At 41.7% G+C, this 24,964-nt stretch overlaps 1 protein-coding gene across 1 annotated transcript in view; it reads right to left on the reverse strand.

Annotated features, from left to right (window-relative positions):
- Positions 1 to 8,691: 8,691 nt before the first annotated feature.
- Positions 8,692 to 24,964, reverse strand: part of Col8a1 (collagen type VIII alpha 1 chain) — a 134,878-nt gene continuing 118,605 nt past the window's right edge. Inside the window, exons 3-4 of the mRNA XM_021185178.3 lie at positions 16,955 to 17,285; positions 8,692 to 13,237 (exon numbers count right to left, since the gene is read on the reverse strand). Coding sequence (XP_021040837.1) covers positions 11,331 to 13,237; positions 16,955 to 17,282 — 2,235 coding nt within the window. The 5' untranslated portion in view covers positions 17,283 to 17,285 and the 3' untranslated portion in view covers positions 8,692 to 11,330. The remainder of the gene's footprint in view (positions 13,238 to 16,954; positions 17,286 to 24,964) is intronic.

Below are 24,964 nucleotides of genomic sequence, written 5' to 3' on the forward strand. Positions count from 1 at the left end.
CCTAATACTTTGGAATGTGGTTGCTTTTGAAAATCGAGCCTTTAAAGCTAGATATTAGATTAAAATGAAATCCCAGAGGTAAACCATTACTCAGGATGACTAGTGCCCTTACAAGATGGTCACAGGGAAAAGATGGCCACCTGCAAGCCAAAAGAAAAGCCTTGAGAGAAACTAACCCAAATGATGCTTTGCTTCTTTTCCAGGACTGAGAAAACATTTCTTTATTATTTAAGGCCTCTGTGACTATTAATCTGGGTTGCCAACATGATGAGTCCTAGAATCATTTGGGAGATAGGCCTCTGGGCATGCTTGTGGGGGGTTATCTTGATTAGGTTAAATGAGGTTTGTTTGTTTGTTTGTTTTGAGACAGCGTCTCTTTACATAGCTCTTACTTTTATGAAACTCGCTATGTAGTCTAGGCTGGCTTTGAGCTCACAGAGATCTATTCATCTCTGCCTCCTGAGTACTGAGATTAAAATTGTGCATCACAAACTATATCCCAGCTATATCCCAAACCCCCAGGGATTGGGTTGAATGATATGGGAAAGTTTTCCCACAGCAGGTGGTACAATTTCTAGGATGAGATCCTGCATTAAAAAAGAAAGAAAGAAAGAAATGAAGTGAGCGAGGCTTTTGCTAGTCCTCACTTCATAACTGGAACAACATCACCAGCAGCCTTGACGCCCCTGCTACCTTGATTTTCCCACAATGATTAAAGTTGTGCTTCAAAATGTGAGCCAGAATTGGCCTATCTTTCCTTTGATGGCTTTTGCTAGGATATTTTCTTACAGTAATAGAAATGTAACTAAGAAAAAATAGTATCAAGAAGTGGGGTCATTTATTGGGAGTAACTTTGTTACCCTGCCTAAGCTCTGGGAACAAGTCAGCTACCAGACTCCATCCACCTTCACTTGAATCTATGGCTAAAAGACACACATACAGTTGTTCCTTTTCAACTTGCCTTAAACTTTATTTGCTGAGATATATCTAGTCCCTGCTAAACATTCCTGACCATCCACCTGTAGGAGCAGCCATAGGCCACCTGCACTTCCTGAGACCTAACATAGCTGTTTAGTTCTTCTCTCTGCAAAGCATGGCGAACCTTTCTTGCTCCCTTGTTCTTTTTCCTGCAGGGACCCGGAAGTCCTGCCTATTCCTACCACCCAGCAATTGGCCCATGAATTCTTTATTGACAGATTAAGAACCAATTGGGGAACAGGACCTTAGTGTCCACACCACCCCTACAGTCATTGCTATGATAAACCTGATCATTTTGATTCTTAAGCCTTTGGAAACAGTTTGCAGGAGGAATGTGAAAGACTTTGTAACATTGAGTTAGAAAAGCCTTTGGGTGTAAGTACACTTTAAGGGACTATTTTGATGAGATCCTGAAAGACAAGAATGCTGAAAGAAATGCAGATGGCGGAAATAGACTAGTGGAAATTGCAAGGCAGGCAAACATTCAGGTGGACACTGAGAGCACAGCTGTAAATTGTTGAAAAGAACGCCCCTGAAGAGAAATCTTCTCACTATACCGGGGCAATAGAAAGAGTGTCCTGAAGACACCCATAGGAGACTCCATTTTGTGAAGATCCAAACCTAATTGAAAGATTTGCCTTGATCGTCTAAGACAACCGCCTATGGAAATGCTTCCCACTGGAAATGGTACCACAGTATACAGATGGGGTCCAAAGAGCGAGACTACATGTGATATTGACTTTGTAAGTATGCAAGGTACAAGAGTTTGGGAGTGTGGAGCTCTCCACCATGGTATCAGAGGGCAGGTAAATCCAGGTGATGTGTGGCAGGGTCAGAGTCTCAGCAAAGAGGCCCCAACAGGCCATTGGATGAAGCTGTAAAAGTAAGCCTAAATTGCAATGAAGACTTGAGGATATGGGAGCTGAGAGGTCTGTGAGACATCCACTAATAAGAAGATCAGACATGGAGTGAAACTGCCAAAGAGAGAGGCTGTGTGACTGACTACATGGCAGAGCTGGGAGCGAAGAGCCACCTGAGCCTTTTGGAGCACTGTCGTTTCATCCTGAGTCCCAGATGCTGGACATGGAACTGCAGCCATTTGTCCTCATGGATCTTGATTTTGTTATATCCCAATTCTTCTGATTTCGAATGAGAATGTTTATTCTCTGCTATGATAATCTGGAACTATGTCACTAGGTGGGTTTTTTTAAAAAAGATTTATTTATTTATTTATTTATTTATTTATTTATTTATTTTATGTATGTATGAGTACACTATAGCTGTCTTCAGACAAACCAGAAGAGGGCATCGGATCCCATTACAGATGGTTGTGAGTCACCATGTGGTTGCTGGAATTGAACTCAGTACCTGTGGAAGAGCAGCCAGCACTCTTAACCACTGTCTTAGTCAGGGTTTCTATTCCTGCACAAACATCATGACCAAGAAGCAGTTGGGGAGGAAAGGGTTTATTCAGCTTACATTTCCACATTGCTGTTCATCACTGAAAGAAGTCAGGACTGGAACTCAAGCAGGTCAGGGAGCAGGAGCTGATGCAGAGGCCATGGAGGGATGTTCTTTACTGGCTTGCTTCCCCTGGCTTGCTCACCCTGCTCTCTTATAGAACCTAGACTACCAGCCCAGAGATGGTCCCACCCACAAGGGGCCTTTCCCCCTTGATCACTAATTGAGAAAATGCCTTATGGATCTCATGGAGTCACTTCCCCAACTGAAGCTCCTTTCTCTGTGATAACTCCAGCTGTGTCAAGTTGACACAAAACTAGCCAGTACAACCACTAAGCCATCTCTCCAGCCCCGTAACTAATTTTTTTTTATTGTTGTTTATTTAATTTTCATTTTATAAAAGTTAACAGGCTGCCTTGAGTCTCAGATGATCTGTGAACTGAGCTTATATTCATCTTATTTCTTTTAACTTTGGACTTTAAAACTGTTACAATTGTTAACAGCTATGGATATTGAAAAGTTGGGTTTTACTCTGCATTATGAAATTCACTGGAGACTTCGGGGACAAAAGATGGAAGGTTGCTGTTTAACGTGATGTGTTCATGTGTTAAGTTCTAAAAAGACTGACTTACATTCAGCACACCTCGTAAGTCAGATGGGAAAGTCTTTCAAGGGGAAACTAAGGGGTGAAATTTTGACAGTTAATCGCACTTGTGAACTTAATGAGATCTGGAATAATCTGGAAAATGGTTATTTCTCTGGTTATGCCTGTGAGACATTATCTTAATTAGATTGAGATGGCAATTCTATTCCACTGTGGGTGGCCCTGTACATTCTAGGAGTCTTGACCAGGTTTGTTTTTTTCTGCCAGTTAAAGAACAACCACCAAACGCAGACACTATTGCATATGCCAGCAAGATTTTGCTGACAGGACTCTGATATAGCTATCTCTTGTGAGGCTATGCCAGTGCCTGGCAAATATAGAAGTGGATGCTCACAGTCATCTATTGGATGGAACACAAGGCCCCTAAAGAAGGAGTTAGAGAAAATACCCAAGGAGCTAAAGGGGTCGGCAATCCTATAGGAGGATCAACAATATGAACTAACCAGTACCCCCCAGAACTGTGTCTCTAGTTGCATATGTAGCAGAGGATGGCCTAGTCGGTCATCAATGGGAAGAGAGGCCCTTGGTCTTGCAAAGATCATATGCCCAGTACAGGGAAATGCCAGGGCCAGGAAGCAGGAGTGGGTGGGTTGGGGAACAGGGCAGGGGGGAAGACATAGGGGACTTTTGGGATAGCATTTGAAATGTAAATGAAGAAAAATATCTAATAAAAAATGAACCAACAGCTTATTAAATCAATCAATCAATCAATCAATAGAATTAAATGCCAGGAAAACCTAGAATGTAACAGGTAGCAGTGGAGAAAGGACACGTCATCCACAGCATCCACAGTTGAGTATTGAGGGCGAGGAAGCACAGGCATGAAGCAGACATGAAGAGAAAACAAAAAGACCCTCTGGAAAGCAGAAGGGGGATGTTCAGGAGGCCAAAAAGTCCAGGCTGTTTGTTCTTAAGGGGCTGGGCTTTTTTCTTTTCTTTTTTCTTTTTTAAATCTCGGAAGGATTTCCCTTCCATAATTTAGGGTTGGCCAGTTTGAAGAAAGATAAGATTTGATTGGCCCACAACTGTGGTGTAACCTGTCCTGATCTGGCCTTAAACTTAAGGAGGCAGTCCATCAGCAGGGGGGCTGCTGGCAGGAGGTAAAAAAGACCCCCAGCTTTTGTTTTAAGTTGCTGGGCTTTGACTTAAGTGAGGGGAGTGAAGAAGCTGGCCATTATGGAAGCTCGCTGCCTTTATTACCTATGCCTACAGGGGAGTCTGTCTAACTCCTCATCTCAGCACCAGTCCCTGAAATGGGATCCTGATTTGTATATAAAGAAAGTGAGCTAACCCTTGGGAGATTGTTTTTGCTTGGTTTGGCATGGCTGAAACCTCTCCTAAATCAGGACGTTTTGAGGTGGGAAGATTCAGAGGACGGAAGCCACACGCCTTTCATCCAGATTTTGAAGTTGGAAGATATACGTTTAATCTGGGCCATACTTTCTACTGTAAGTCTATATAAGGGCATAAGATGGAAGCTTTTGTTCTTTTTGTGCTTACCCTTTCCTTGTTAGCACATCCATTCCTTCACTGGCATTACAGTCTACTCCTTTGAGATGCTAGCAGATACTGAAGAACAGTTGAGATATCCAGCCTTGTGGACTGAGCAAATAGTAGATTCTTTAACTTTCTATCCACAGCTAGCCATTGTTGGATTAGCTGTACTGCAGCGTTTAGGTCATTCCAATAAATTCCATATACATATTCATATAAAAGTTCATACACACACAGGATATATATATATATATATATATATATATACATATATATGTATATATATTCAGACGTACATATGTGTGTATATGTATGTATGTATCGAGAGAGAGAGAGAGAGAGAGAGAGAGAGAGAGTCATTGTATAAGTTTTGTTACTCCAGAGAACCCTGATTAATACAGCCTTCATTCCTGGCCTTCATTCCTGGTCCCTGGGAAAGTTCAATGGCCATGAAGTTAACCCCTGACTCCTCTCTTCCCTCTTCATATCTGAGACCCCTTCAAGACTGCTCAGCATTTTTCCATCATTTCCTTTTTGGATGAACTATGTTCTCTTTTTAAAATTGTCTTTATTACTTGTTTCTTCCCTTCTCCAGTGTTGTTTTCAAAAATCGTCAATGTATTTTTTTAAATACTTATTTTTATGCCATTGTCTCACTTAATAGTATGCAGTATCTTACTCCTATTTCACATCAGAGGAAATATTTCTCCACTATAGTGAGAGCTCGCATCCCTTAACTTTTCCTCAGTTATTTAAAAATATACGTAATATAAATTAATTTTTATTTGTATATTTAGATTTTTAAATTTTATTTTGTGTATATGAGTGATTTTCCTGCATGTACATACATATATGCAGTGTATACTTGCCTTGTGCTTATGGAAGATGGACAAAGGTATTAGATTCCTTGGAACTGGAGTTATGGATGGTTGTGAGCTGTCATGTGGGAGCTGGGAATTGAACCCAGATCTCTGCAAGAACAGCCAGTGCTCTTAACCACTGACCCATCTCTCTGATCCCTTTCTTTTGTTATCACATCATTTCTTTTATTCATCCTTGGATACATGGTTTAATCTTGTCAGACCCTGATCTCAGTTTCCTTCCTTTTCTTAGCTTAGGGTAGACAAATCGACAGACAGACAGACAGACAGACAGACACACACACACACACACACACACACACACACACACACACACACACACACTATTTTGGAAGGTTCATTCTTCCCTCAACTCATCATGAAGCAGTTCAAAGAAGACCAACCTTCTGCTTTCAGTACCCCTAATAAGTTAGGGGAAAGTTCATCAAAGAGAAGTTGAGACAGCAATCATATGTGTGGGGCAAGAGGACCATGCCACCAGACAAAAGAACTGGTAAGGCTGAAGCAGGTTCAAACCCTGGCTTATCTCATCATTGAGAATAATAGGCATTGAACTTTCCAACCAGGCTCTACTTGTCCTAGAACTTGTAACCATGACACCACATTGAGAGGACCACCACAACTGGTCACATAACATAAAAATCTAGAGTTCTCCTTGCTAGTGAGGTATCTAGATAGGTCCTCAAGTGCTTACACAATGACCTTCCCTTCTTGGGCATCCCTCCCTGTAAAAGGTATTTCATCCCTGGTTCACCCTGAGTAAGATCTATGCATTCACATCTGCCATGAACAAAACCATTTGGACAAGCAAGGACCCTCTCCTTCATCAAGAATTACTGCAAGGGAGGCCTTCATAGTAAAGAGCCACACCTAGATCTCCTGTAGAAGGCCTCTCTTCTAGTCCCTCTGAACTTTTAGGCACTCACCCAGAAGCAAACCGAATTCATCTACATCCTGGGCTCAGCCATCCCTTTCCTGCCTGGCATGTAGGGGAAGCTCAAGCCTCTGGATGCCCTTCCCCAACTCCTCAAGGTCCCCAGTGGAAGCTGGGCACATAGGAGATTGAGAACCATAGCATCAGTCCTAGATCTCACTGTTTCTTGTCCATTTGAACACTGGCTGGGATCCCGTCTGGAGTGAATTCTGCTTTCCCTGAGCCACATGTTGGTGGGGTTCTGGCATCCCAGCAGTGAGGTAGACACACAGACCAACACATATGGGAGAATTTAGCTACACAAGATTCTATTTGGTTTGAGCTATGTATACCCTCCCTTCTAATAATGCACTTGATAACCAGCCTAGCTCTTTTATGTGCATGTACTATACACTGTATACGCTCATGGAAAATGCATCTATCCACCTTGGACCTTCACCTGCTACACATATATACCCTTCTATGAACAAAAAGGTAAATTTCTGTTCTGCTAAAAACCAATCAATCTTTGTTTCTCTTCAAACGTAATTCCTATGTATCTAGGTACAAAGTATAGAAAGCCAGACATAGGCTGAACTGATTTTGTGTGTGTTCATGGCAGGCCAAAATTGTGTCCTCAAGTAAAGCTTTAGGGAGAATCCCTTATTTATGATCAGGTCATATGCCTATGCATTCTTGGGCATCCATGTGATGGAAATCAGATGCATTGCATGTGCTGGATAGTTTTACATAAACTTGACACAAGCTAAAATCATCTGAGAGGTGGGACCTCAATTAAGAAAATGCCTCCATAAGATTAGGCTGTAGGCAAGCCAGTAGAGCATTTTCTTAACTAGTAATTGATGGGGGAGGGCCTGGTCCATTGTGGGTGATCCCATCCCTGAGCTTGGGGGTCCTGGGTTCTGTAAGAAATCAGGTTGAGAAAGCCATGAGGAACAAGCCAGTAAGCAGCACTCCTCCATAGCCTCTGCATCAGCTCCTGCCTCCAGGTTCCTGCCCTATTTGAGTTCCTGTCCTGACTTCCTTCAATGATGACCACCATTGGAAGCATAAGCCAAATAAACCATTTCCTCCCTGAGTTGCTTGTGGTCATGGTATTTAATTTCATCAATAGAAACTAAGACACTATGGGATGGGACATTTACATCAGAAAAATGATTATGTAACTAACCTATTGATCATAATAGCTGCTCATGCTATTCCCTCTTCTTGAACTCAATCAAAGGATGTCCCAAACAATAACTAAGTTCCCAGATACTTTCTCATATATGTGACTGTCACTACTTGGTATATTTCTTTCTTTCTGATCTGTAATATTGATTTACTTTTGGATAAAATTTCTTCTCAGTATGAGCTCTTATTTCAATCCTTTGAATAAGAGGCCAACAACCAAGATCCTGTCCCTGACCACAGGTAATGTGATGGTAGTGTCTTTGGTTGTAGAGAGAAACTTGAGCTTTTTCAGGATATAAGTGATGTTGTTCTTCTAGTAAGATGGTTCAAACCAGTTAACCACTCAGACTGGTGGTACACACTCACTCCTTCAATGATTTGAACAATCCTTTTATCATAATCTAGGCATTCAGAACTTGTCATCACAATAGAATGCTTTTCTTACCAGCACTTTAACTTATTGAAACACCTGTGCTTCAGCCTGGAAGATCCACTCACAACTATTTTCCCTCAACTTGGAGTATTTGAAGACTGCTGTCTCCTGAAGAGATCTACGGCAATTTCTTCCATGATGGTGAGGTTGGCCAATACAGGAGGGTACGGTCTGTTCTTCCTTCTCTCTTCTGAACAGAACTCCTGGCCTTTACTTCAGCAGGGGCTGACTGAGAACTACTAATGTCTTGCAACTTATGATGTGACTAAATTCCGGGCTGCTGGTATGGAAGGTGGAATCTAAGCTGCTGGGTTGGATTTCTTAAAGATAAAAGGTTTGGAACCTCCCACAGGTTGGCATGTGATTGCTAAGGTTCACGTTCTCCCACCAATGGGGAGGGAGGCCAACACACTTGGTTAGAGAGACAAGAATGTGGAAAGAATGTGGGGTAATGACTAGGTCCACTGAGGAGATCTGGACTGCTTATTTACAGAGTTACTAAACTCAAGAGGAATAATCTGTCCTGCTCAAGCTGTGATTATTTTTAGACCCTGTATTCAGTGGCTGATTACTACAATGTGTTACTAAGAAACACTTTATGTTCAAATAGCATCAGTTGGATGTTATGAACAAGGCAGGAAACATACTTTTAGAGATATTTAATGATCTGTTTTTCAAATCAGTACAAAAAATTTAAATACAAAATTGATTTGCCATTCAGTCTCAAATCTATTCATGGGAACTCAAGCAAGTTACCGGTCTTTTCATCATTCTTTGTTTCTGTAAAATATTTGAGGACAACTGTCCTCTACAGACATTCCTTTCCCCTGTGGGACGTCATACTGCATTAAAACTCTCTGTTTAAATAGAACAATGCCAGTTTGGTCCATTTCACGTGGAAAAGCTCTAGTTAATTTTGGATTAAAAAGTGATCATAGTACTGTCCCTAGAAAGTAGAGCACATACCTGATTCACTTACTTTCACACCACTGTGGACATGATGGACAAAACTCAAAAGGGAAACACAGGTACATAGATAATTATTTAAAACTCTTCTTTAAATTAAATGGAGTATCATTTAGCTCTGATATTAGCACCATGGTAGAATATACAGTATCTGGCATAGATTTTGCTCCTCCTCCATTTAAAAGCTTAGAAGCATATGCCTGATAACACACACACACACACACACACACACACACACACACACAGGCAGGCAATTGAATAACAACCAATAAATAAGTTGGAAGATATCTCAAAAAGTGAAATTTGGTTTAACTTAAGAGATAATTTCTGTCTTTCTTTATGGAAACTAAAATACCATACATGTACAGATAAAAGCAACTTTACAACCCATCTGGCCAGACCATTTCAATGTAGCTATTGAGCAGAAAGAGCGAGGGACCCATATGACTTCCATAGTGACCAGCTATAAGCCAGTGTCCTCAGGAGCGACCCCAAGGAAAGCTGTCCAAAGACATGCTGTTTACTTTGCAAATGAAGGTTTGGTAGAAAATTCTTTTGGCTTCGAAGGTGCTCTTGTGTAATTAACAATGAATGAAAAACCTTGTGCTAATAAACATTTTTAAAAAAAAAATTCAAGAAAAAATGGTGTCTGTGCCTCATAAAGGGAAAAGACCAATAGTAAGCCGTGACAAGAATTATGGTGGTAAAAATAATTCAGATTTTAAATAGACCATGCTTTATACTGTATTTATTTGTGCATTTTCCAATCTATGTCTCTCTATTCAGCTCCTGGTTTTTAACTTTTGAGAAAAGTAGAATACATTCTATTGCTCTCATTCCACATTATTCCCCTAAGCAAACAAGAACAGATGAACAGAAAACGTTCAACTGGTTGTGTTTTGAGCATCACCCAAAGAACCTACTATGTGCCTTAATTAGAATCTGAAAAAAAATTTTTTCTCTTTTGCAACATGTTTTGGCTGTGGTGCTAAGCGTGCAGTGGCGTCATAGGCCTGAGGTGCTATGGCTTATGACATTCCAGCTATCTCTTCCTCAGGCGGATGTTAAAGAAACAATTATCTTCCTACAACCGTAGTCCCTATTGCTGGAAGCAACATGTCTGCTTTTAAATACCAAACCTTATAATTACTCTTTTAAAATATAATTTTTCCTAATTCTGATTTTTTCCCCAAATTAAAAAAAAAGAAAGAATGGTTTGGATTCTGGCAATCCAAACCATTGACTTTGGAACCTCATGGCATAAGTCATAGTTTTAAAATTCATAGTTACTGGAAAAAAATGACAGCTACGAAGACAGGTACAGACAAGGTGAAACCTCACTACACTTGGCTCTGTGGACAGATTAGTGCTTTTGTCTTATTTTACACAACTGATAATTGCTATTAATAATAAATGTTCATGAAATGGCAAAGTTGCTTGAGGGGAGGCTTTGTAAAAAAGATTTGTTTATATTGCTTAGGCTATGTTATATATTATGTGGAAGGATGAAGAAGGAAAAAAGAAAAGTTACAGAAAATTCCAAACTGAAACCCTTTAGATGGGTTGATATTTTAATGACTCTGAGTTAACTATGAGCTCCTGTGGGCTCTGCCCTGCATCCCAGTCTAGCATCTCCTGACCTGCATCCCATACTAGCATCTCACCCAGTTGCTAGGCAAATAGACTGCTGAGCAGATACACAATGGGCCATTGGTATACCTTTTCTTTTGGGGGCACCACACACATCCACACACAATTCTGACTAGGTAGTCCTGCAGCTCAAAGCATTGCCTCTAACACAGAGAAATATCCTTTGAACTAGAGATTACCATGGACCCTGCACTACAGAAGAACCCTCCAAAATCCCACAGCAAAACACCTGCATGAAATAGAGAGGAAAGCATGCAAATAAATACAGTATGTAACTCTCACCATCAACCTCTTAAGACATATTCAAAAACACCTTTACAAGGGAGCACAAAGAATGAACAATGTTCATTAGCGATGATGTTCCAGACTGAGATATTTTGACTGATTTGAATAAGCAGGTTATGAAATCATATAACATGGAACAGCTAATGAGTCGGCTGGGTACAACACACGTGTCGGTACTTCATCCATACCTCCCTCCCATGATCCCATTACAATCTGCTGTGCACAGGACTAAACATGCGTTTTAGTTTTTATTTGTACATGATGGTCCAAACTTTCACTTAAATATAACTTTCCAACTATTATAAATGTTTTGAAGCATTGCTTTCAATTGAATTTTTTTTGGTGTGTCATTTTCTTTTCTTCTATTAAATCTCTTATTTTTTCTCTTGTTTTTTTTTTTGTTTTTTTTTTTTACATAGGATATAATAAATATCCTGAAAAGGAGGAGTGGACATATTGCCCAGCATAGAGTCCAGCAGCCTGTTCTGAAGGCATTTGGAGAAACACCCGGTCTCCGGGACGGAGCAGCAGTACTGCGCTTCCAGATGCTTGGTCCAGAAAGCCCTTCTTGTACTCGTCGTATGTGTACATCATGGGCTCGTTGTTCTTGAAGAGAGCAACCCATACGTTGCCTCCCTTGCAGTGAACATGATAAGCAAAGTAGTAGACACCCGGGACTTCACAGGTAAAGATGCCCGTCTGCGGATTGTAGTTCTGTCTGCCGTTGTAGAGCAGCTTGTCAAACTTCACTGGGGCCCCCACCGGTGGGAAAGGTACAGTCAGCTCGGCAGTAAACGCAGGCATCTCATAGGCTGGCCCTCCGTGCTTGCCCTTTTTGCCCGCATAGGCATGTGGAGGTTTCACCCCATCAATTCCTAGTCCTATATCTGGCAGATACTCTCCCTGGGGGGATGGTGTAGGCATCACAGCTGGAGGGCCTGGGGGCCCTGGAGGACCGGGGGGCCCAGGAAGGCCAGGCTGGCCTTGAGGCCCAAGGGCACCAGGTTTTCCCGGGGGCCCGTGAAGTCCTGCTACTCCTGGCTTCCCTACACCTGGGAACCCAGGGGGCCCTGGGAGGCCTGGTTCTCCTTTGGGGCCCGGAATCCCAGGGGGTCCAATAGGGCCACTAGGTCCCACAATCCCTGGAATCCCTGGGGGACCCTGTAGACCCTGATCCCCGGGTATGCCAGGTTCTCCTTTGGGTCCAAGCAGCCCTGGAACACCGGGAAGCCCTGGCAACCCTTTGTGACCACCTTCTCCCTTGGGTCCTATAGGACCGGGCAAACCCCTCATGCCAGGGGGACCTACTTCACCAAGAAAACCTGGCTTCCCAGGGAAGCCTTGGAGGCCAGGCTCTCCCTTGGGACCTGGTGGACCCTGTGGTCCTACAACTCCACCTTCTCCTTTGGGTCCAGGGAAACCAATAGCACCTGGAGGGCCCATGGGACCCGGGATACCGGGTAGGCCTGGCTCTCCAGGTGGACCCCCCATTCCGGGAGCACCTATGGGTCCTTTTTCTCCTCTTGGCCCAAGAACCCCAGGAACACCCCCAATACCCCGGTCCCCTTTGGGTCCTGGGAAACCTGGCTTTCCGACCCCTGGGAGGCCTGGGGGTCCAGGCAACCCTGGCAATCCTTGTTCTCCTTTACCACCCGGAAATCCTGGTTGGCCCGGGATCCCATCCTGACCTGGCTTTCCAACTCCAGGCATCCCAGGAGGTCCTTGAACTCCTGGCACACCAATAAGGCCTTGTGGTCCGGGTTCCCCTGGAGGCCCTGGCTTCCCCAGGGGACCCTGTGGTCCAGGAAAGCCTGTCACTCCTGGTTTTCCTACTCCCGGTAGTCCAACTGGTCCAGGAGGGCCATGCATACCTGGAGGACCCTTCAGACCTGGCAAGCCAGGCATCCCGAAGCCCTTCTCTCCTTTGGGACCCTGAAGGCCGGGAGGTCCTGGTGGTCCTTTGGGCCCCCTCTCACCTTTTGCTCCTGGTTGCCCTGGTAACCCTGGCCCACCCGGTTTCCCGATGCCAGGAAGTCCATGAGGTCCTGGAGGCCCTTGTGGCCCTGGGATTCCCATAGGTCCGATTTCCCCTTTGGGTCCAATTTCGCCTTTTGCCCCTGGCATTCCCATGGCTCCTGGCTTCCCAGGCATTCCAGGCATACCGGGCTTTCCAATTCCTGGATATCCCTGGGGCCCTGGTTTTCCTTTGATTCCAGGCATTCCATGACCTGGTAAACCTGGCGGCCCAGGTGGTCCTCTTGGTCCAGGTTCTCCACGGGGACCTTGTTCTCCGCGCAAACTGGCTAATGGTACTTCTCCTGGAAAAGTGGAGAAAGGGGCAGGGGATATTTGTTATCTCTTAATATAAAGAAGTAATAGCAGTCATTTAATTTCGACACATTTGCCTGTTGTGTATTGAATGGGAAGACTAGAGATAATACAGTCGCCTTCCTAAGCCTTCCCTGTACGGTACCAGAAAATCAAGCTGTCAGTTTCTGTGATGTATTTGCTGTTTTGAAAACTCTTACATGCAGCTGCTTACATAGTCAGCATTGGTTAAAGTTTAAAGGCTGAAAAATAAATTTAACAAAAACTTTCCAAGCACAAAAGTTGAAGATCCTGTTGTGTTTCATTGTACCAAATTTGGGAAGGTGGAATTTGTATAACGGGTATGGAGGGTGGGGGTGGGGTGGGAGCATCTCCACCAAGCCCACTTAGCAGAGATGACCCCTTGACATGAAAATTTCATCTCATGTGTTTCAGGCACACATTTGTGTGTATTTTAGAGAGTGTTGGAGACATACTCTGTTTTTATTTATTTTTTAACATTTTTCTACTTAAATGTTATATTGTGTTTTCCCATGACCTCCTTATCAATTTAAAGATTTCATTATAAATCAATGAATGACATGGTATATGTTTATGGGCTTCAAAGTGATGGTATAATTTATAAATAAAATATGGAGGGCTGGTGAGACGGCTCAGTGGGTAAGAGCACCCGACTGCTCTTCCGAAGGTCAGGAGTTCAAATCCCAGCAACCACATGGTGGCTCACAACCATCCGTAACGAGATCTGAATCCCTCTTCTGGAGTGTCTGAGGACAGCTACAGTGTACTTACATATAATAAATAAATAAATAAATAAATAAATCTTAAAAAAAAATAAAATATGGAATAATTAACCCAACCTAATCAACATTTCTGTCACTTTACATACTTATTTTTGTTGGGACAGCATTTAAAGTTATTCTTAGTTTTAAATATGAATTACTAACTATATTTACCACATTTGGTAATAGACCTAGAAATAAGTAGACAAAATCAAAGCCATATTCTTGCTGCCTTATGATTTGCACCTATTGTCTCTTGCCCTGTCCATCCACCCCTCTCCTCAATTCCTTACATCCCTTAGCGTCTGCTATGAGAATGACCAACATTCTATTCTCTGCTTCTGCACTGCTGCATGCTAATGAGATTTATGGTTCTTGTCGTTCTGTGCCTGGCTGGCTTGTATTATTTTTAATGTAATAATGTGGGACTAAATATTTGCTCGTGTGCTGAGAAGTGGGTGATGAAAATTATTCTCCCATGCACCCAGGAAAAAGAAAAGCCTCTTATTTTGCATGTGGTCTGATAAACCTCACTCCACATCTGTCTCCTAGGTCCAATGAATTTGCCTAGTTTTCTCTGGCATACTGTAAGGATTTCTCAAGCCTCAAATATAAGTTTTTGGAATAAATTATGTTGCTTGGAAATTAGGGTTTTGATCAGAAGCAAATAAGACACTTTAGGATGGCATGCAGTTTAAACAAGGAAAGAAGGTTCATTTAGGAACAGGAAGTTCTGTTTATCTTTCTGACACGGACAATGACATTATGAGTGGGTGACTAAAGCTGCCAGCATTCCTGTGTCTCTATTATGTTAGCCAGATTAATACAGCTACACTACATAACCAGGGAAAAGATAGGAGAGCTGTCATGCTTGATGCCGAATTACAAAGCACACGTGAGAGTATGCTTGCTGTGCTTTGCAGGCAAAAGACTCTGGATGATGTCGTGTGCTACTGGGAATAGAGTAGGGTATATAAAGAAAAGAAATATGTGGTTCCAAAGTCATCTTTCAACGATACATAGCATTTAAATCTTATGATTGTGCTATTTGTAGAACTACTGCCAGGAAACAAAAGAGAACCTCGCAAATCATATTCTCGCTGGATAGGAATAATCATCTGATTACGAGATGCACCGGAAGCCAGGCAGGCCATGCAAGGAGGGAAGGAAAAAAAGACCTGATGATTGCCTCAAAGGTGTGCCAGCTCCTAAAGAGTAAAACTCTGAGGAATATCTGCATTAACACACACTACATATAGTATTGGTAAGCAGATTGTAATCAAGGGAGAGTCCGAGGATGCATCCTAATTATTATTATTATTATTATTGGTTTTTTTGAGACAGGGTTTCTCTGTATAGCCCTGGCTGATCCTGGAACTCACTTTGTAGACCAGGCTGGCCTTGAACTCAGAAATCCACCTGCCTCTGCCTCCCGAGTGCTGGGATTAAAGGCGTGCGCCACCACGCCCGGCTTTTGTTGTTGTTGCTGTTATTATTATTATCATTTTGGCACTATATGTTACTGTGGAGCCCAGGCTGGCCTCACTCTTGTGATTGATCCTGCTGCTTCAGCCTCCTCACTACAGGCGCACACCCCGATCCTGAAGTATCACACCTTATTGGCCGGGTAGCCTGATGCACAGTACCTAGAACACAGTCCTCCGCACCTGGGCATCTGGAATGACTGGCAGCTGGGACCACTCAAAACCCCTCAGTGCTTTAGAGCTTCCTCAGCCCTATGGCACTGATTCAACCAACAGTCTTATTTTAAAGATCAAGGACGTGCATTCATAGCTTTCTTTGATTTCTGGATTCTAGGCAGCTAGGCTTATTAGTGTCAAGTCAAGTGGTTCTCCAGAGCAGTGGTTTCTGCCACTGCCGGGGGGGGGGGGGGCATTTGAGTTGACCTCCACTTCCTTCATAGTGATCACTGCTCTGATGGTCCCATGCCCTTCCCCCCCCCCCCCCCCCCCCCGCCCAGATGCCGTGCTTCTGAGAACTCCAGATAAGCAAGCTGAGTCTATGGGAAAGTAGTTCACAGTAATAGGTACTTTGTAGCTGTAATAGACCCAACACACATTCCTAGAAAGTAACGGAGAGGTTTTTCTGTGCCCTTTAGCTTCCTGATGGTTTGGTGCCTGACTTGAGTACTTTGGACCAGTGCTGAACACTTTTAACTGAATCACCTAGTTTGTGAAATGTTTCGTCGTATTTTTCTTTTATATAAGTTCCTGAAGACATTGTTTCTTAGCATGGAAGACTGACTTGTCACCTTTCTTTAACCCCTGTATCTTGCTCCTTCTGCTCCATCAACTTCCTGCATCTGGCTCAGAGTTCACACCACAGATAGCTGATAAATTAATAATATACATAAGGATAGACTGTGGATAAATATGCACTGATCTTTTGCTACTTAAAATAATAAAGCCAAAAATAGATTATAATTATACTTTTTATGATGCTGAGGATCAAACCCTGAATTAATTTTTATTTTTAGATTAAAATATAATTACATCATGGCTTCCTTTTTATCTCCTCCCTCCAGTTCTTTCCATGTGCATCCAACTTCTCACAGATGCATGGCTTCTTTTTCTCTTTAATTATGGTTGCATATATATATATATTTACATATATATACACATAAATATATGTATGCATAAACCTATAAGTAAAACCCATTGAGTCAATTTAGTGTTGCTTGCATGTATATAATTTCAGGGCTGAACACTTGAAATTGGATAACCTGGCCTGAAAGTCTTTTCCTTGTATCTTTAAGTTTGAACCTTGAAAAAAAATGGCATTTGATTCACAGCAATAACAATTTTTTTTTTTTTTAAAAAAAGTGTCTATATAGTTTTCTCCTCAATGCCTACAGTTTAGAAATCTGGAGAGCTGCTATTTTGAAACTCTTCAATATGATGTTACCTTTGCCTTTTTTGGGCACCACTTCCTTGCCCATTCTTGGCACAGGTGGGATTTCCTTCATATATTGGGGTAGGTGTGGGTACTCTTTGCCATACTGCATGTGGGGCATCTCCTTGCCCATGGAAAGGCCATCTTTGCCCAAAGGCATGTGAGGTACTTGCTGGCCCAAGGGCTGGTACTGTGGAATTTGTGGTGGTATCTGAGGAGGAATTTGAGGTGGCAGAGGCTTGATTCCATAGTAGGCACCGGCCTGAATGAGTCTGACAGAGTTCAGGGAAATGATGAACAGTATTCCCAGCAGCTGTAGAGGCCTGGGTGGCACAGCCATCACCTGTGGAGAAAGGAACACACCAACACAGTGAGCACCTCCAGGCCAAGGGGCTGCTCTCTGTTTAGAGACAGAAGAGTTAGGGAACGTGGAGAAACCCACAGTCTCCACTGTCAGAAAGTCCTTAAAGGGAAGATGCTACCTGCATGACACTATTACTGAGGCTATGGAGCACTCACAAAAAGGGATCTATCATGAGTGCACTCTGGACGGCCCCACAAGCAGCTGAAAGAGTCAGATGCAGATATTTGCACACAATGGACAGAAGCAGCTGACCCCTGTTGTTGAATTAGGGAAAGGCTGGAAGAAGCTGAGGAGGAGGACCACCCTGTAGGAGGACCAGCAGTCTCAATTAATCTGTACCCCAGAGATCTCTCAAACACTGGACCACCAAACAGACAGCATACACCAGCTGATATGAGGCCCCCAACACACATACAGTAGAGGACTTCCAGGTCTGTGTTCATTTAGAGACGATGCACCTAACCCTCAAGAGACTGGAGGCCCCAGGGAGTTTAGAGGTCAGGTGGGGTGGGAGTGGGGGTGGGGACATCCATGTGGAGACAGGGGGTTGGGTAGGAGGTATGGGATGTGGGACAGTCGGAGGGTGGACTGGGAGGGGAAATAAAATCTGGAGTGTAAAATAAATAAATAAAAGACAAAAGAAAAGAATTATAACAAATGCCAGAAGAGTGGAATCTGTCAAATGAAAGCAATTATTAATTATTGGAATATAATCTAGAGATTGCTAGTTTCTCCAAATACCAATTCTTCAAATTTCCCATAATGTCAGAAAACCTGATTTGTAGCTTGGGATAAAACAATGAAGACACACAGGTAGGTGTGGTGATTCGAACGAGTTTTGTCAACTGAATATCATTGTACTAGATGCTCCTTCCTAGAAGGTCCCCTGGAGGCAGCGAGCAAGCGTCTCCCTTTCTGCATCCTTGCTGGCTGGAATGCTGATATATTGCCCGGAAATGCACCAGGACCCTTGGGCCATTTTATAAAAGCTATGCATTGAGGACTGTAAAGCCCTGGTTGATCATGTAGGAGCTACATCAAAATTTGGAAGAGAGAACTTGAGTTTTATTTCTTTAACTCATTGTTCAATGGGGGCAGTCTTCCAACTGGGTAGCACTTTAAAGTGGAAACAGTTAAAATGTATAGGTTATGACAGGAGATGAGATTGCCCACCTACTAAATGCTTTTCTGGATGCTTAAATTTGTCGTAAATACATATAAATATGAATGTACAATAAGTGTAACAGCAACACCAAAAACTACAGAGAAAGAGCATTTCATTTGATAATGCCAGAAGGTCATAGTAAAAACTACCATCATGATTGTGCACTTTTTCCTACTATTTGAATACTATGAAGTAACTGGTTCAGAATCTGGCTAACTGCACTGAGAGTCCATTAAAGCTTATCTTTGAAGTTTTATGAAGCGAAGGGAGTTTACAAAGTAAATTAATTGCATAAATAAGATACAGGGAGATGACTGTATAGTTCTGACTAGTCACAAGAACAATCTGTTTCTAAGCTATTTAATGGTTCTCTTTGCAAGTCAACAGTTAACTGAATAAATATAAATGGGTTTTATCTGTTTATAAAAATCAGCCGGAGGAGACCTCTGCTTGGTAAGACTCTAGGCTGGAGACCAGTTCAGAAAAATGCAATGTGGGAAAATGGACACCAGAGGGCACGCATGACACACTTGGAAGTCTGGTGCTCCCCGCCTCCACCATCCACTGGCTGAACTCGAACTACCTCTGAGTAACTGCTGTAAACTCACACCTTATTAAAGGACTAATTAAAAATTAGAGAGTGTCACAATGCTGGAGAATGAGACATAGCAAGAGCCTCACAATCTTTAATGCAACTATTTCCTGGAACGCCTCAAAAAGACGTGTGTACAAGCAATTTAAGTTCCCTCCCCATGAGAGCTTTTCTTTATAATCCTGCCTAACTTAATTGTGGATTATAGTATCCTGTTTTTTTTTTTTGTTTTTTGTTTTCTGTTTTCTGTTTTTTTGTTTTAGAAAATCTGTGTTGAATTTGTAATATCCTATTGAAGGGTAACTCCAAAAGTCTGAACAGAATACAAAAGGATTGGTTAATTAAATAGAAAAAGGAAAAAAAAAATTAAAGTGAATTCTTACCAGAAGATTCATTGCTTTCCCGTTTTTCCAAATATACAAATGAATCGGTTTTTTTTCTTCTAGGGAATTAGTGACGTAACATTAGTCATGAAAATGATTTACAAAGCGTTCTCTGTGATACAATCATCATGGTTACAAGGAAGAGTTGTTTATTTCAAGCAAACGAATAATAAATGTGCTGGTGAGAGGGAGCAGTCAGAACGTTGCTCGTTTCTGTCCCTCTAAATGATTAAGTGCTTACTAGAAACCATTGGGAAAGAGCCAGAAAATGAATACTGATTTATTTTTATGAATAGTAACTTATTTCTGGTGTACATGAACATCTATGGTAAAAGTTCAACTGACCTTTCTTTATTAAATTCCTATCAGAAGTCATGCTAGGCCCACCGGAGAATGCAAGGTTGAATATAGCGTGGTCAGTGAGTTCCGGTCTCAGGGAGCTACACTGTTGTACTGGAAATGATACATGTGTGCACCTTTAAGGAGTAGGTAGCAAAAGACAGAGAAAATAACATGTTTTCCCCATCAACTCCTGTTCTTTAAAATCCCTTATTTTTGAAGCAGTAACTTTGCTCATTGCTTCCCCATGTTTTTTGTTTGTTTGTTTGTTTGTTTTCCCGCCCAGAGATAGTTTACAAATATGTAGCACAAGAGAAACTTCTTTAAAACATAAATGCAACATATTAGACACACTCTTGGTCCCCCAGCCCCCCACCAAGACTGGTTCTTTGGCTTTATTTTTTTTCCAGATATGAATAGTTAAACAAGTCCCATCCAGCTCTTCCTCTGTTACAAGTAGGTCTTAGTTTTTTACATCCCTCCTGATTTTAATATCCGATACCTTTAAGGTATTCACCAGTGATCTGAAAGTGTTAATTCATACCAGAAATGCGGTAATACCTACTGACATAGAAGCCAGCTAGGCACTTCATTCGGATGTAATTCTGCCTTTTGAGGTGAACGGATTCCATTATCGAACCTTAAACGTGTGGTACTGTCTTTAGGAATAGACTTAGATGCTTGGCTTTTGCCTTTCCAGCAACACACTTGATGGGCTGTTTAAACTTAAATTGTCTTTAAGCCAGGACACACTTGTGAAATGCTAAAAAAACCAGCGAGGGAACAAGATGCCTAAAAGCCCAGGTGAATCCCAAGGGCTCAGCAGGACCCAGCTTCTCTCACACTACTTCCTTTCACTGGCTTGGCCTTCCTCTCTCTCAAACCACCTCATCCAGTCGGCCTTCTACCATTTCTTTGGCTCTTTGTTTAAGTAAACTTTGCTCAGTTTTAACTTGAAAATTTATGGAGGAATTTACCGCTTGACTTATCCCTACTAATTTCCTTCTGGTCCCTGAGGAGAGGTTTGGTGGTCAACGTGGTATCGTGGTTCTTTCACATCATTCGAAGAATATCAGAAGCGCTACAGAAGGGAAACACCTACCGGGAAGAAGCAGTCTTAGAAGCCCTGCTGAGACACCATGGTAGTAGGTGCCCGCGCCACTCTTCCTTTTCTGAAGAGCACAGTATGCTGTGCGTTTTCTCTGCTATTTTCCTTGTTTTGTAGTTGTTTTATGATTGGTGTGTGTGTGTGCGTGTGTGTTACATGACGATAAGAATATTTAATGGGTGTAGAGATGTAGACAAGGCGTCTCCGCCAGCTGGGTAGACTAGTTATCACTCTCATGCCATATGCCATACGCTCTAGAACTCAAAAAACTTACTTTTGAGTAAGCTCTGCACTTCTCCATACCTAGGCCCTGGGCAGATCCCTCATCTCCGCTAGGCCTCAGTTCTATTACCCATGACGCAGAAAGGACAACCTCTGCCCACTCCTCAGAGCTGTGACATACAATAATATGAATTCTTTGTTAGCTGAAAAGCACCGTTTAGATGTAAGGTATGGAGCACAGCCAAAAAGGCAAATCAAAACCAACTGAGACTTTCAAAAGAAGTCACTAGCCAAAGCAAGAGTGAGAGTAACTGCAATAGTGATAATTGTAAACTGAATAAAGCAAACCAAGGATGGGCATTAAAACACGCTTATTAAATAGAACAACAACAACAACAACAACAAACAACAAAAGACCTGTTGAACTAATGCCGCCATTTATCTTGTCAGAATTGCCAATCCCCATCTCTTTGAAAATCTTCCTGAATGTTTCCTGTAGCTGGACAAGGTTGGAAGGAGATCTCGTTTCCTCCATGTATGATATACACACCAGACTAACATGACACATATTATTTTAGATGCTGTGAGCATACCTTTTGTCTATTTATCCTCACGAAATTTTGGATTGCTATACAAAACGATAATTAGATATTTACCCTTCAGTCTTTGCTCTATATCTAACTTAGTTTTGTGCATACATACACGTCTATGGTCTAGTGGGAACAAGTCCCTCTTATCTGCCAGGCCACTCTTTGTCTTGACATGGGCCTCAAGAGCCTTGGAAAAAAGGAAAACAAGGTAGAATTTCCTATAATTGCTTTTCTATGCGTCTTAAAGAAAATTGTCTCTTGATTGTGCTTTCCAGAGCAATTAATTCATTAGATACCCCTATTTATTGAGCTACAGCTTTAATTTCTTTTGGGTAGAGATCAAAGGATACAATGATTAATTAAAAAAAAAAGATGGAGCCTTACCTTATTGAACTTGCTTTCTAGTATTGACAGCTGATAAACAAGTAGAGATAACTGTGAATATTGGATACAAGTGCCTTAGACAAAGTTAAGTGGGTGTGTCTAATCTACTCAGGTTCTAGCAAATATACATTAGGCCATTGTCATTGGTTCATCAAAGCTCTCACGATGCAGCATCTCAGACTGGGTGTGGTAAACAATGGAGCTCAAAGGTCTGGAGGCTTCAAAGTCCAAGAATAAGAGGCCAGATGATAGGTGTCTGGGGAGGACTGCTTCCTCACTGTTAATCTTCTCTGCCCTCATGTGGGGGGAAAGGGAAGGACCTGTTTTGGCTCTTTCCTTAGGGCACCAATCCAAAGGGCTCTTTGCTCTTGTGACCTAATCCTATCCATACAACTCCCAATGTCACATTGGTGATGAGGATAACAACACAGGAACCAGTTCACAAACTCATAGTGCATAGAGTGGAGGAAAGCCCCCAAGAATGACTTCAAGTGGGAGAAACTGGAAAGGGTGCGAGCTGAAAACATCCATGGGAAGCAAATTATGAGTAAAAATTTGAATATTGAGATTTTTTTAAAAAGACTCATTTATTTTTATATTAACATGTGATTGTTTTCCTGCATGTATGTATATGGACCACATGCTTGTCTGGTGTCCATAGAGACTAGGTTTTCAGAAGCCCTGGGACTAGAGTTATAGATACATATGAGCTGCTGAATGGGTGCTGGGAACCAAAGCTGTAAGAACACATGCTCCTAACCACTGAGCAATCTTTGCTAACTTTAAAATACTCTCTCTTAAGGCACCATGTAGGAGCAGAGGGATGATTCTATTTATTGCAGTATAGTTGTGGGCCTTTTTCACTAATACATTGTTTCAAAAGTATGCCCCTCGTCCTTGCCTATCACCTGCATGTTGACATCTTTATTACATTCATTTTCTCTTTAGGGGATATTATTGTTTTTTAATCTCTCAGATTTCAAACATACTGTATTGTTGTGCTGGGGATAATGAAGCCTAATGAAGCATTTCAGACTGGTAACTAAATAACAGAAATCACTTTCCCACTATTAAGTAGGCATAGACTCCCAAGGTCAGTGCATTGTTGGGGTGTGGCTCTACTAAGCAGACTGTCTTGGTAGTCTTCATTCTATGTCTTCATGTGGTCTTTGTATTGTAGTCACCCTTAATTTAATTTCTTTTTTATCATCTCTCTAAATATAGTCCAAGGTGCCATGGATTAGTATTTTAATACAGATTTTGAGATGGGTGAATCAATTCAGGGCACCTACTTTCTCTGGACCAACACAATTTCTAGTTTATGTTTTAAGCCTTCTGTGCCACCATTATTTAACTTAAAGTTAAACACAATTGTAACCAACTTTCTATTTTTTTCCTCCATTAGCCAATATGACTGAGTTTTTAGAAAAAAACAAAACTGTGATTTTTTGGGAGGGGAGGGAGGGGAGCTGCTGGGAACTATGAACAAATCTTCATAATCAAAGCTCTTGAGTCTGAGACACACTTTCAAAATAGTTTACTAGATCTCAGCCACTCCTTACAATCTTCCCTACAATGGTTGTTAACACAAAGAAAGCACTGACATTTTCCCTTTGGATATTAACAACGATGGGAACAATGATAATGCAATCCATTGTCTTGTTATGTAACTTTGTTATTTTAAAATTTTTAATGAGTAATTTGTAGGGAAGACTTAGTATTTTAAACTCATAGCTAGGTGATGGTGGGGTTTTAATTCCAGCAAGGAGACATAGGCAGGTGGATCTCTGAGTCTGAGGTCAGCTTGGTCTACAGAGTGAGTTCCAGGACGGGCTACAGAGAGAAATCCTGTATTTAAATACCAGTAAATAAGTACAGAAGTTAATTAATAAATAATTAAAATAGGGCATCAATCTCTGAATATAGCAGAATAGCATCAAGATTTATTTTATTGCTTTTTACAAAAGACCAGTAGTAGTATTTGGTTTTGCTCTACTTCTCTGGACTATCTAGTCTCTGGTTCCTGGATACCTAAGCCGTGTCAGGAATGGATTCCATGTTGTGGGGTGACCCTTAAGTGAAATTGTAAATTAGTTGGTTACTGCCACAAGCTTTGTGCCACCACTGCCCTATCATAATTTTCAGGCAGGACAGTATTTTAGATCAAAGGGGTTTGGCCTTCTCTTGAGATCTTTGCTTTCTGTTGGTTTGCCTTGTCTCTGATGTTTTTTGTTTTGTCTTGGTTATAGTTTATTTTGTTATGTTTGGTTGTTATCTCTTAGCAGCCTGTTCCCTTGTAATGAGAGGCCGAAAGGGAGTGGATATGAAAGGGAGGGAGGTGGGAGGAACAGGGACTAGAGGGAGGGGAAACTGTAGTAAGGATGTACCGAATGAGAAAAGAATATATTTTCAATAAAGCGGGTAGGGAACAAAAGGTCATGTGACTACCTTTTTGCCTGCTCCTTGGTTAGCCAGAGATCTGAACTTTGTTGTAACATAAGTATTACAGATATAACTTATTCCATAACTGATATTATCACTCTCAGGATTATGGTCTCATCTTCTCTTCTACTATTAACCAGTTTTGTTACAATTTAGCATAATATTAATGTTCTTTTTATGTAATTTTCAAACATTAAGGTTTTAGGCTTTATTTTAAATCAACTTTGTCATCATGTTACATACAGTTTTGAGTTTCGTTTAACCTGTCATGAGAACTGTATATTAAATATTTTGAGGATTATGGTTTGATGTAGATACAACAAATCTGAATGATGTGATTGGGAAAGACAAAAAAGAAAGCAGATGAGGAAGAGCATTGCTTTTCCAAACCCTGCTCTGGACTGGGGACTGAGCTTCTGAATGGGATGACACC

Source organism: Mus caroli, unplaced genomic scaffold (assembly GCF_978045245.1).
Source record: "Mus caroli unplaced genomic scaffold, Mus_caroli_1 scaffold_17, whole genome shotgun sequence".
Lineage (NCBI taxonomy): Eukaryota > Metazoa > Chordata > Mammalia > Rodentia > Muridae > Mus > Mus caroli.